At 41.0% G+C, this 12,959-nt stretch overlaps 2 protein-coding genes across 9 annotated transcripts in view; both read right to left on the reverse strand.

The window, feature by feature from the left end:
* Positions 1 to 957: 957 nt before the first annotated feature.
* On the reverse strand, positions 958 to 4,415 carry hax1 (HCLS1 associated protein X-1). 2 transcript variants are annotated; one of them, XM_033636698.2, is made up of 7 exons: positions 4,237 to 4,415; positions 3,588 to 3,856; positions 2,140 to 2,354; positions 1,975 to 2,038; positions 1,746 to 1,879; positions 1,529 to 1,649; positions 958 to 1,410 (listed from the first exon to the last, which is right to left on the reverse strand). In XM_033636698.2, the coding sequence occupies exons 1-7, from the start codon at positions 4,299 to 4,301 to the stop codon at positions 1,337 to 1,339; spliced, it is 942 nt and encodes a 313-aa protein (XP_033492589.1). In that variant the 5' UTR covers positions 4,302 to 4,415; the 3' UTR covers positions 958 to 1,336. The 2 variants fall into 2 exon arrangements, with proteins under 2 accessions (XP_033492589.1, XP_078031752.1); XM_078175626.1 differs by having other exon boundaries at positions 1,191 to 1,410; positions 1,746 to 1,864.
* A 3,390-nt stretch (positions 4,416 to 7,805) lies between these two features.
* Positions 7,806 to 12,959, reverse strand: part of ubap2l (ubiquitin associated protein 2-like) — a 35,228-nt gene continuing 30,074 nt past the window's right edge. For 5 of the 7 annotated variants that reach the window (XM_078175627.1, XM_033636666.2, XM_033636665.2 and 2 more), the window contains 4 exons: positions 12,572 to 12,697; positions 9,518 to 9,585; positions 9,204 to 9,398; positions 7,806 to 7,960 (listed from right to left, as the gene is read on the reverse strand). In XM_078175627.1, coding sequence (XP_078031753.1) covers positions 7,865 to 7,960; positions 9,204 to 9,398; positions 9,518 to 9,585; positions 12,572 to 12,697 — 485 coding nt within the window. In that variant the 3' untranslated portion in view covers positions 7,806 to 7,864. The remainder of the gene's footprint in view (positions 7,961 to 9,203; positions 9,399 to 9,517; positions 9,586 to 12,571; positions 12,698 to 12,959) is intronic. The other 2 variants (XM_033636668.2, XM_033636667.2) reach the window with 1 other exon arrangement.

Here is a 12,959-nt window from a genome sequence, read left to right on the forward strand (position 1 = left end):
TCTGATTTCCTCAGGCGCCTGAGGCTAAACAGTCTCTGCATTGTTTTTCTCACCACTGTGTCAGTATGCAACGCCCAGGTCAGACTCTCAGTGATGTGGACAGCAAGGTATTTGAAGCTATCCATCTTCTCCACTGCAGACCTGTTGATACTAATGGGGGTGTAGTTCCATGGCTGGCTCCAACATCCCAACCAGATACTGCAGTTAAATCAGCCAAAAATACTATGAATATAAATCAAACTAAGGGAAGTTGCCCTTTGGGACTGTTTGAGTCATTACTTAAGTAAAAACTGTAAAATTGACAAGCAAAAGCAGAATCTACATTACATGGTTTAACATGGCTGCAGAGCACACAAACAGTATCCTCGAGTCAGACTCAGTACTTAAGAAACAAAAGAAATCTTCTAAATGTATCATATTGAACTGCAATGTGTTTTTATTGCCAATAAATTCAACATTTTCATTTAAGACTGAGACGTTTCTTTGTTTCAAAAGTTATAGTGTCATTTTATAGGAGCTACATACGACATTCAGAACATATCTATGGTTTAGCATCTGGACCAGGATTGTCTGCCCATGGCTTTCAATATGGGGGTGGATAGCCAGTGGCTAGCAGCAACAGTGCTAACTACCACAACAGTGCTGACAGAACAGATCTCAAAGCCGTACCAGAAAGGGGGTTGCAAATTTGCTTTTTCTAGGATAGTGAAGACATGATCCGCCCTACTCTCCCTCCGATAGGGCCAGTGGTTGTTTCCTTTGTTGGTTGGTCAGCGGTAACCTTTGCATGAGCAGAAGGAGAGTGACTTTATTCTCTGTTCAGGGCACCATTACTCCACTAAATCTTTAAATTCCAAATAGTTGTTTGCAGCTATAATAATACTCTGAATGTTGTAACCTGCACCTTTAAAGTGAGTACCCTAAACTGACTACTCCAACAGGCAAACAACAATTGTGTAAATATATTAAGACTCTTTATTTGACATATCACACACTCACATCCATACAAGGTTATCTTACAGAACAATTCAAAAATAAAATATGTATTTGTGAAGTGATTACTTCCTGAAGTCTTTTGATTCGTTCACTAGTCTACGGGATTGGCAGCTTCTAGTCTATATGAGTTGAAACTCTATGTGACCTTAAACAGACCGGAGAACCTGATCCAACATATTCATTTTGGCAACCGAAGGTCATGCAGGTGTTCTGTCCATATACAGATGTATCCTATACATATGCAAACTCACAGCTCTACAGAAACACTCATAGACTGAAATATGTTCAAGGAACAAAAGCTGGGGTCGCCCGGTCCGATGAATATGCTCCACTTTACATGTTATTTAAACCCTCCAAAGAATTTGGAGAACAATGAGTCATCATCCCGCATGTCTGAAAATGGGTTCTGATGACCTGAAATAAAAACAAGAATCCATTAGAACTAGATCAAGCTACTACAATAGCCAGAAAACTCTAAAAACAAAAACATGCACAATTAATAATTATAAACACCCTGTATGTACACACTGACCTGGTATGACAGGTCCAGTTTGATGGTCTGGTCCTTCCAGGCTACCAGGACCTCCTGAGCGGGTCACTGTGGTCTCTTCATTGCCTTGGCCGTCTCGAACTGTTCGCCTCTCCTCTACAGTCTGACAGACATCAAAACAGTAAAATACAACCAAGTGGTTACAAGAGGGTGAAAGTATATGATTAGTAATAAAATCAGAATAAACTGTTTGTCTCACCCCATCAGGCTTCACCACCTTGGTGACAATGACTGACTGGAAGAATGAGCGAGTCCTGGGCTGGTTTGGTGCCTGACCAGCAGGTGGCGTCAGAATCTCATCCAAGCCCCGAGATGACACTGCAGAGTCCAGATCTGGATTGGAAGGATGGGGACGGGCAATCAGTTGGAGAGCAGAGCAAAGTCATATTCTTCTTTTCTTTTACTGAAGCATTAAAAATATCGCCTACCTCTGTCTTCTTTGCGCTCCTCCTCTGGCGCTCTCTGTGGTTCTCTTCTCCAAATATCATTAAACTGTGAAGACATAGGAAAGTTGATACATATCAGTGACCAGTAACAATGCTGCCACAGAAACAAAGTATTGCTGGAAAAGTGGGAGCAACTATCATTTTCACCTTTGAAAAAGGTGTCCAGCCGTGGAATGGTGAGCTAGGAAATTCTGGTGACTCATGAGACGGGTGGCTAGGCTCTCTAGACGGCCCCGCTTGGGGTCCTTGTGGGTTGTTGTCAGGAGATTTGAGCATGAAGTCTCTGAGGGGGTTCCTACTGGATCCCGTTCCACCCCTCTCTGCTCTGTCCTGGGGTGGTGGCGGCATGATACTGGGAACATCTAGAACATGAGGGAGACACGACTCAATCTACAACTGAGAATTGCAAATGTTTAGTTTGTTTGAGAGATGGAACAGTGGTAAAATGAATAAATACATAGGGTAAAAATAAGCCATAATAAGCCAAGAGACTATAAAAATTCTGCCTAAAATACATCAAAAACAACTACAGGGCAGGCATGCACTTTAAAGATTAAAAAAGGACACACAGTTGTTTAAAGTAGTAGTAGCAGTAGTGACATATACAAATATTGAACAACACTACAAACAAGCAGGACAATGGGATGGTATAAGCAAAAAGAGTTTAGTGCTGACATGTATATGTGTTAATCATCCACTGTTTAATTTGTTCCTGAAAGATGTTAACATGTCTGATGTGAGTTGGAATTATATTCCACTCTGCTGAACCTCTGACAGACCAGGAGCCGTATTCACAAAGCTTCCAATACAAAGAGTTGCTCCTAGTGATGAAATTTTAAGACCATTCTTAGAGTTGTGACGTTTTCTTAGAATTCTCCCCTAAAAAGTTAAGACTAGATCTAGTGAGTAAATGAAATGCTACAGATTAGTTTATGCAGGGATAATATGTGTGGCTGATCTCAGTAGGGATATACACACATTTCCCACCTAACGCTTCAATGCCAGAAATAACATGCTATCAATACTAAGATATTTGGAAAACTGGAAAAACCCAACAGTGCAGCAGTGATGATTTGGGTCTGTCTAAACCGTCCATCAGCAGATTGACCACATCAACAATGACAACACTTTCACAGTCAGCAGTTCATTTCATTTACACTGGGTGTCCACACTTTGAAGGCTCACAAATGGGTGTGTCTCTGACAGCCAATCACATCTGTTAAGACAATGTGTCACGCCTAGCAACAGGGTCAACCACACCTCCTCACTGGGATAAAAGTTTCTGTCCCTTCCTTTCTTAGAGTAGCTTTGAGAACTTTACTATCTCACTCCTAAGCTATGACTCCTTACTAAAAAAAATAGTAGGAGCTCTGTGAGAGTGTTCTCAGTGTGTTTGTGCATCCAGCTCCTGGTTTGACTGGCTAAAGGCACTTTTCCACAATTGAATAGTGCAATCTTCTCTTATAGACACTTAGTGACACCTTTAGTGTATAGGCTACAAGTGGTGGCAGAGCTAGGTCAAGGGTCCATTTGTTTGTTGTTTTAATAGACTGAGATAAGCTGTAAAATCCTGTACCAAGGCTCAGTTTTCATACCCAGGTGTCCAGAGCCTGGCTGTCCATCCCAGCGGCCCAGCTGGGAGAATATCTCCTCCATCTCCCTGAGCACCTGGCCAAACACTGGAGGCTCCTGGATCCTCATCCCGTCGGGGCCAAAGCTGAAGCCAAACCTCAAAGCACTGTCAAAGGGGTCCTGCTGATCCCCCCGGCACCCATCATAGTAAAATCCATCTTCATCACCATCATCATCATCATCATCGTCGTCATCGTCATCATCATGTGTCATGGCATCGAAGAAGGGGTCCCTGTTACATTACAATAAGGAAAATTAATGAGTAACTATGTCATTCATGTACATTGGTTATTAAATCTTGCTTTAGGTTTGGTACCGTTACGTCAACTGACCAACTGTTACGTCAACAGAGTTTAGTTAAAGCACTCAATCGTATTAATGTCGAGGTCACTCTTTAAAGTCATGCTAAATAAAAAAGCAACCCTGGTGGCAGATGGTGAGGGACCCCTGTGGTCATCCTGGCACAGAAACACTAATCTCCCTACTTAAAGCTGTTTCATTACCTAACTAACCCAACAGCATGCAGTGCAGGTACCAAGTTAGCCAACTTCTGTTAGCTTAGTTTAGCTCAGAGAGGCAGCTGTGTACCTGACTTTGACTCCATAAACTTACCTTCGGCCACGATAATGACCTCCAGGTACCCCGAAGAACCCGCGAAACAAATCAAAAACACTCATTTAACAACAACTTCTGTAGAAAACTAAATCATAACTTTAAAACAGATGCTAATTGCACACATCCGCTGGAGAAAACAAAAGCCTCGGACATCAACAGTGTCGTAAAGTGTTCCAGACACTTCGGTATGACGCAACCAGTCGTAAAGATACATTACCGTACATATCAGAAAAAAGGCGCAGCAGAAATAACAGCACGCTCTATGGGGCATCAGCTAGGATTTTACGTTTGAACCGCTTGTGTTTTAGATGCTAATGTTTGTAATAGAAGAGGTTAAGAGGTATAAAGCAAAGAAAATGGTCCCGCTAATTACCTGTTGTCAATAATGGAAAGTAAAACGCAGATTTGCACAAGTTGAAATACTTAATCTGCCAATATTTTTGCACTCCTGTCTCTGTACATTGCATTTTTATTCTTGATTCTTGGACATCCACTGAAATATATTTTGCACATTCCTGCCTAGCTCATTCATCTTAAACAGTTACAGTATACTTATAAAGTTTCCCCCGATTCTATATGTATGTTTGTCGTCTTTGCACCAAAACACCAAAGTAAATTATTCGTATGTGAAAACCTACTTGACCTACTTTCTGTGAGTACCTCCGTTTTGTTACTCCTACTCTACATCTTCAATGGATTTGTACTTCTACTTAACATTTAACTAACTAACTAACTAACTAACTAACTAACGCAGTTAAACTCAGCTCCATGTCGACCTACTACAATAAAATGCTGCCATTCTGCTGCATGCACTATATTATAGTAATACTACTTATAAACTAAAGGAGCTCATTGCTTCCACCACCACTGCCTGTGGAATTAGGAAGTGTTTGCAAAGTTAAAGCGGACCGCTGTTTCCTAGCAACGGCGTTCTATCAACATGCGGATGTAACGTTTCATCAGTGAGAAAAATTCCAAGGCGCATGATGACGCCACAGTTACCCGGGAAACAGGAGTTTAGCCGTTAGCTGTGAGCAATATATTGCTGACTTTCCCATCAGCAGCGTATGCACTGTGCACTATAAAAACGCTGGCTATGTTATAGTTGTGAAATTAATGACGCAGTGGGTCAATTAGGCATTTCATTATTTATATGGAAGCCTTTTTAGGCCATAAAAGCGGATGTTTACTCCACATCCAGTCAGCTGTTACACTGATTTGTCACCAGAAAAGCAGTGACGCACATGGCTAAAGCTTTCAGTAGGTGTGAATAGAAATACCAACTAAATACCGGTAAAAATCTAAAAAGATTTATTTTGAAAGCAATGTCAATTCATTAAATTTTATTATATATCTCATGAAACTGCACAGTTAATTTCTTTTGCCAAATCATCCCGTTTAAAAGTTTTTTTAATTTTTTTTTTTTTAAGAAATTATCTACCATACCTCACTATAACCAGCTATATGGAGATTTGTCGACTATACGTTTAAAAATGCCATTTAAAACTTTTTTTTTTTTATTGTTCAATTTCAGTCCGTCACTTAGCTTTTTGACAAAATGATTTTTTTTTTTTTTTTTTTCCAAAATTAAGTTCAAGTATCTACACCTAGCTTTACACTATCTGTAAAGTACCAAGTAACTTAATTAAATGTAATGGATTTAAAAAGCAAAGAAATGTGGTAAAATATAAATAAAAATGGCACAAAATAGAAGAGTATACCTACTTGAGTAAATGTGCTCAGCTTCCCAACACTTCTTTCCGCTTTACGTCTGATAATTTAAAGCCTAAGCTACAGAAACTCAGGAGGAAAACAGTACGTTAATATCCTGTCAGGAAAAGCAGCATGGTTGTGTGTTGACATGACTTATTAGAATGTAAAGATATTTAGCTGCAGCTATCACAAACTGTAAATTAGGTTGTTCAGATGCAAAAGTGCATTTAAATCTTGTAAACAACAAAGATGAAACAAAGCAAATGCCTGGAGATGTGCTGTGTTTGGAGTTTAATTTGGCACTACTGATCCCCTGGAGTCTGTTAGATAACTCCGGCTTAAAAGAGACACCAACCCTTCAGCCTCTGACTCAGATGGTTTCAGTCATGCCAAACACTTGATTGCACAAGCTTCTTACACTGTTGGTCAATGAATTAAGGCCAGCCTTCAGCGACACAAACACTGAGCGTCACTGTTGAACTGTCGGAAGATGAGATGCTGCTGCATTTACAAGCCACATGAGAAACAAATATAGTTTCTTAAAAGACATTCACATCCAAAATGATGAAAATGTCTTTTTCTTGTTTATTTACTTAATATTTATATATTTTTACAAAATAAAAAAAATATATGAAACAAAAAGCTAACAAGTCTGCAAGGATTCGAGAAGGAAAGGGAGAAAGCCATCGAACAAACAGGAACTACAGTACTTGTGTTTTTTTTTATATATGTACAAGACAAGTTTATCCATTTAAATTGTTTTTAAAACGCACAGTACAAAAAGAAAAAATAAATCACTGACAAAAAACCCATAGTACAATTCTGTCCATCAGTATTCAATGCTGCAGATTTCCTTACAATGGGGGACAGGTGGTGGAGCAGGGAGGAGGTGGGGGGGCCTTAGAAACAAACAAAATAAAACACACTGGAAGGCAGACTGGGTGTGTATTGGTCTTGGAAATCATCGAACATCTCTTGCAGAATAGATGGGGCCTTTATGCAACATATTTATAAGTCATGGAACAGTTACTGTACAAGTGTTGGATAATGAAAAAATTCTGTGCTAGGCAAAAAAAACAAAGCACAGTACACAACCACGGCCCCCGTGTGTACAAACATGCACGCAGTCACATGACAAACACACTTTCCTCACAGTCCAAGCCAGTGAGCTCGCTTATATGTCTTTATATATAATATATCTATATTTGGTAAAAAATAAACTTCACAACTCTACCAATTTAGAGAATTGTTTCTTCAAACTTAAAATTACATAAAAAAACAAACATTTAACGGCAATTAAGCAAATTGTGTTTGGGTACTTTGTGTGGGGGAAAGAAGTTTCCATCAAAATTAAGGAGTGGGGAGTTGAGGGTGAGAAATACAAAACCAGCCTGTCCCCCCACCTTCAGATATTACTTCATTCCTCCCCATCTGCAAGAAAAAAAGAGGGAGGGGGGAAAAAAAAAAAAAAAAAAAAAAAAAAAAAAGACCATACAGGAAACGTTCATTCTTTTAGAAAACAGTTCTATGTTACATACAAGTCAAAGAAAAAAGGGGAGGGGCTGGAGGATAAACATTAACAAATCCCAACACTCAATATTTCACCTCTTGATGGTGTTATTTCTATAACCATTAAGCTCCCATCTCCCTCTCTTCTAAGCCCCTCCTGTCCCTCCCACCCTTCCATGCATCCATACAGTGCTCGTTCTCTCAGCACAGCACCTCCTCTGACCGCAGTCAGAGCTGCAGGAGTGCTGGGCCAAGAGACTGGGGAGGGAATCTCTGCAGGAGGAAGAGGAAGTTTATATGTGGAGACTGTTTTCAGAAGGAGTGATGAGCCCCCTTCTTGCTTCTGTCAACAGTGGGGGGGGGGTGGGGGGGGTGGGGGGGGGGGGGGGGGCGACAGTGGATGTTAGTTTGCCCCCCAGTTGTAGCTGTTGTATGCTGACTTGTTGATCTGAGACTTCTGCTGAATGGAGGCGTTCTGGCTGCGCTGTCCGGTGCCGCTCTGTGCAGAGAGGACAGAGTGTATCTGTGAGCTGTCTATTCATGCCATGTGTTTACTCACATACAGTGTAGCTTAGTGACATGACAAACCCATATACAGTTTATGATTCATCTGCCAAGGACAATTACCACTGGGATTGCATGAGTTTGAATGGATTGACAAGTGCTTACACTTGTTTGTCGATGCCTACACACTCATGTAAAAGACACACACACACACAGACACACATAAATACATGCACAAAGCCTTTTAATGCATCTGTTTTTATGAGGGCTGCTCCCCTGAAACTTGGAGATTTGAGTCTTCAGTCTGAGACCCCTCAGTTGACTGGAATTGCTTGAAATTGAGCAGCCACTTTTTGTTTTTTTGCCAGTCAGCGTACCTAGATTTTACTACTTTCATGCTGCTTTTCAGTAAAGGCTGCTGCAGACCACAAAGGCAGCTGCACAGAGGAGGAGAGATTCAACATCGTAAGACTCTTACATCACGTTATCTTCTGCCTTCTGCTTAAAAGTGTTGAATTTACAGCTCACAGCAACTTAATACAGTCTCTGGCATTTGTTTGATATCTCGTTAGCAAAAAAATTTTGTTGCACATGTCCAATCCGTCGTTAGCACAGTTAGCTTATTTACTATATTACTGGAGTGTCACTGTCACACTAAATGTCCCGGTGAACCCCGTTCAAATTCTACACATTTTATCAGGAGGGGAACACTATTCGACAGGGGAACAGACCTCAACCTGACACCAGCTGTGCAATTGGCAATTCAGGAAACACAGCTTCCATCAATGTTACTGGTGAACTACTACTGTGAACATGGTTCAAAATTCAAGTCGCGAACTATAAACATGAACTAGTTAATTTTAATCTGTGTGAACTGAACTTTGGGCAAACTTTTGTCAAGTGTGAACGTGGACAACACTGGCACTAAGGTTGTGTCCTGTCTATTTTGGCACTTCCTCATTAAAAACAAAATGAAGCATAGTGCTTAAAAAAAGGGACAAAAAAAGAGTTGTCATGTACACCTATTATTACAAGGGGGGAACAATAGGTGTACACGACAACTCTTTTTTTTGTCCCTTTTTTTACTCGTCGGTTATTTTTCTTGATAGATGTTGTTCAGTTGCAGTCTCGTATCTTTTTTTTGTCTTGGTCATACCACCTGAACTGAACTGCAGGTGTGAAACCTGACCAACTCCAACAGATGGAGACAAACCCAACAACAAAACCATGTACGCTACCTGTCCGTCCTGCTGCAGGTGGTGGTGCAGAATCTGAGAGTGGGGTTGTTGGTGCGGTGCCAGGATGTGCATGAAGGGGGCCGGGGCGTAGCCAGCGGCAGCCGGGGGGTTGATGGGTCCCCCGCTCCCCAGAGCCGAGGGCAGGCTGAACGAAGCTGCTGGCGTGCCAGCATGGAAACCCTGCTTCTCGAACGACTGCAGGAGGAAATGAGACAAAGAACAGATGTGACATTTTTGCTTAATTCAAATGGCATGGAGGGGGAAAAGTCCCTTCCTGTAAGGAAGGGCTTGAAATATTAATGATCTGTAATTACCTGCGTCTTTGTGTAAACAGACCCTGAAATATCTGGTACCCCCGTATTACTTGATGTCACAGAGACTCCTGCAGAAAGAGAAGACAGGGCAACAAAAAAGAGTCAGAAAATTGTGCATGTAAAGACTTGAGGGACAGCCACCAAACAAACCATGCCCAGCCACATGGTTGTTTTCAGATTCTAACCAGCATACTTGCTATATGGTGTGCTAATAACAGGGAATAGAAATTCTTTAGACACTATTTCTGTGCAATCCTTTTCTCCAATTTAAGCATCTAAAAAAAAATCTTATGGCTTACAAACAAAAGAAATTCCTGGGAAATATCTACCAGTATGACCATCTATGTCAGCTGAAGTTCATAGATGATTTGATTAGTATTTCCCTTTGGTGAGGACAGCAGAGGAGATGAAGAGGGTTGAGATGAAGGGGAAGAGAGGTGAGAAAGATGGTGTAGCAGCGTATCAGTTCCAGTCAGCCACAGTGTTTAAAGTCTGACTGTATCTGGTAGTTACTGCTGTGGTTGTTCTGGCACACACTGACCCCCTGTATCACCATGGAGATGCAGAACAGAGTCAACTGGTGTGCAAAGTGGAGCACGAGACAGGAAACACTTTAAGGACTCTGTTATAGTGGCATTTACATAACAAAATGTTAATGCATTGAAGTCTGTGATGTCATATTACTTTTGTCAAGAGGACTGATCACACGATTAAATCATCCTGAAGTTAGTTAAAATGCTTTTTTGTACAGTCAGTTTCATAATTCATGTTTATAGCTTTATTAAGACGTGGCAGAATTGTTACGGAAAGAGCCACAATGCTAATGCAGTATTTGGCATCTCAAGTCGTGGCACTACTAAAAAAACAGCAGTGAGTTGGAACATAATGAAATAAAGAAAGAAGAGTGGTTTGAGTTCATTTACAGGCTGCATCAGTGATGGAGTTAAAAAGTGGTGGAGCTTTAAATGATGTCCGTTGTCAGTAGGAGTGATGCTCATCCCTGTGTGCTGATGTAGTCAATATGTTACAAAGCATTCAATTCAGACTTGTCCTGTGCTGTGTAACAAAAATGATTTTAGGTCAGAAGTAGTGCTGAACAATAATTAGAATTTTATCGAAATTCCAATATGAGCTAGTGCAATATCCAAATCGCAGGAGGATATTTAAAAGCCAGAATATGCTGAAACACCATTTCAATATTAAGTATTGAGGTGCTGCTGCAAAGATGTCCCGGCCTACAAATCATATTCTATATATACTATACTATATACTATATACACTATATACTATACTATATTGTAATTAGGGATTTCCTGATCTGATCTTAAAGATTGATGTCGGGGCCAATCAAGGCAAAAAAAAAAAGCCCAATCTGATCCTTTGTTTTATGACAACTGGTGATTTTACTTGCGAAGCTTTGATGCACAGCAATGTAATAAGTGCAGCAGTCAAGTCTTCAACTCTCCGCTGTCCCTCTCTCCTCCACTCCACTGAGCTCACGTGTGTTAAGAGCAGGGGCTGAGCCCGGCCCACTGCAAAACACCGAACACCATAAACAACCCCAAAACGCAGCACGAGACTGTTACAAATTTTTAAAACTTTTTTTTTTTTTTTTTTTTAACGTTATCTACCAAGTTACGAGCACTCATTTTAGTTTGAGTTTTTTGGGTTTTGCTGTCGTCTATGGCAAAACTCACCATGCCACTGCAAGTGCAACAAAAGCCCCAAGAGCAAAAGCCGATAAGATAAATTTATGAGTAGTCCAATCTATGCAAAAGATTTACAGATGATGTAAATTAACACTTAGAATACAGAATACAATTCATTTGGGTAATTCTGCAGGGATTTTTCTCAATGCCTTGCAGAGCTATTCAATTGTCAAGCGTTGATTATACATTGGACTGACTGTAATAACTTTAAAGTACTTCAAATTTGCACCATACAGCTTTATTATCTTGGAAAATAGAAGCATCGGATTAAGACATGGTATCTGCAGATACTCAATGTTAAATGACTTGGATCGATGGCAAAAACAACAAAAAAAACAAACAAACTTGATTTGGACGTCCCTAAAAATGATAAAGAGCAATTAAATATATTTTCAAAACAGCGCAGCCCTGTTCCCTAAAAAACAATGGACACTACAGCTGGATATAATGAAGAGCTCACGTCTGAGAGGCGACGTCTTTCTAAAGAAATAATTCCCCCTCATGCCGTCACTGTATTTTGTGGTCAAAATGTGGCCATTTCTTTCATCGTCTTGCTTAGATTACAAAATCTTTGTAATGATACTAATGAGATCTGTCAGAGAAATCCAACAAAACAGATACCAGCGATTATGGCAGAAATACTGACGCTCAAACCCTTGAGTGCCCTTTACAGGGCACCTTTGTCTTCATTCAGACACCATTCTGTGAGCAGAGCATCATAAATGTGCAGTGTGAATACTGCTGCAGCCAATCGCCACTTGAAAGGCTCTTCAAATGGTACATTACCACACACTCTTGTACAGCACAGCATTATTTTACAAGTTATATAGACATTTTTTTTGCCCTTCTCTCTTGGAATGTAACCTAATTCACCCACTGGACAGTGAACTCGATACTCTGGAGATGGACATACCAGCAATGACAACATGAGTGAAGAGCAAGCAACACAGAGGGGAAATGGGACAGCATCAGCAAGAGCAACTCATCAGTTTATGGCAGCCACAGCTCTTGTTACCTGCCACATTTTTGACTCTAAAGCTGATAATTATGTAGCATGAATCTCTGGAATAAAAAAAACCAGATTGGATTGATGATGAGTTGCTCTGGAAGAGAACAGGAAACAGAATGGCAGACAAGGCTTGTCAGAGAGGCAGGCTGCATTGGACTGTCTAAAAGCAGATGTAGTGTGACGGTCTTCCCACAGGCGCAGCTCATCAGCGATGAGGCAAAGGAACGAGAGCAAAGAGGGGGAGAAGGATGGTTGGTGACACAAGGAGGAAGACGGGAGGGACAGGGTTTTGTCTTGTTTTCTTTTTGCTTTATTTTGGCATGTGGCGGCACTCACCGACTCCAGGCCCGGTGACAGAGCTGGCTGGCTTGTTTTGTGCAGAAGCGGCAGCGGCCACGGCAGTGCCGTATCCGCCCTTACAGAAATCCCCACTCCCTGAAGCCTGGCCCACATCCTCATAGCCTGCAACAGTCAGACACACAGCCGCAGCCCACAGCGTTAGACACACCAGGCAGGGGAAGCAGACCTGCCTCAAATAGCATTTGCAAATAATTTATAGCGTTTGTTTGGAACTGTGTACCACATGGACAGGTTTTACCATACTGTGACAATGCGGATAGTGTCAAGTCCTCTAGGATACACACTATCCTGGCATCCAAATACTGTAATTATCTGAACTTTGACACCAAATGCATTGTCCTGTGTGGCAAAACCTGCCCATCCG

This window comes from Epinephelus lanceolatus, chromosome 16 (assembly GCF_041903045.1).
Source record: "Epinephelus lanceolatus isolate andai-2023 chromosome 16, ASM4190304v1, whole genome shotgun sequence".
Taxonomy (NCBI): Eukaryota; Metazoa; Chordata; class Actinopteri; order Perciformes; family Serranidae; genus Epinephelus; species Epinephelus lanceolatus.

Bases quoted from the DNA above. Each gene is read 5' to 3' on its own strand.
- hax1 (XM_033636698.2), bottom strand. From the start codon at position 4,301: ATGAGTGTTTTTGATTTGTTTCGCGGGTTCTTCGGGGTACCTGGAGGT. The intron at 2,355-3,587 runs GTATGAAAACTG...CTCATGTTCTAG, and splicing joins GCCAGGCTCTGGACACCTGG to ATGTTCCCAGTATCATGCCG. The intron at 1,650-1,745 runs GTGAGACAAACA...GATGTCTGTCAG, and splicing joins AGGTGGTGAAGCCTGATGGG to ACTGTAGAGGAGAGGCGAAC.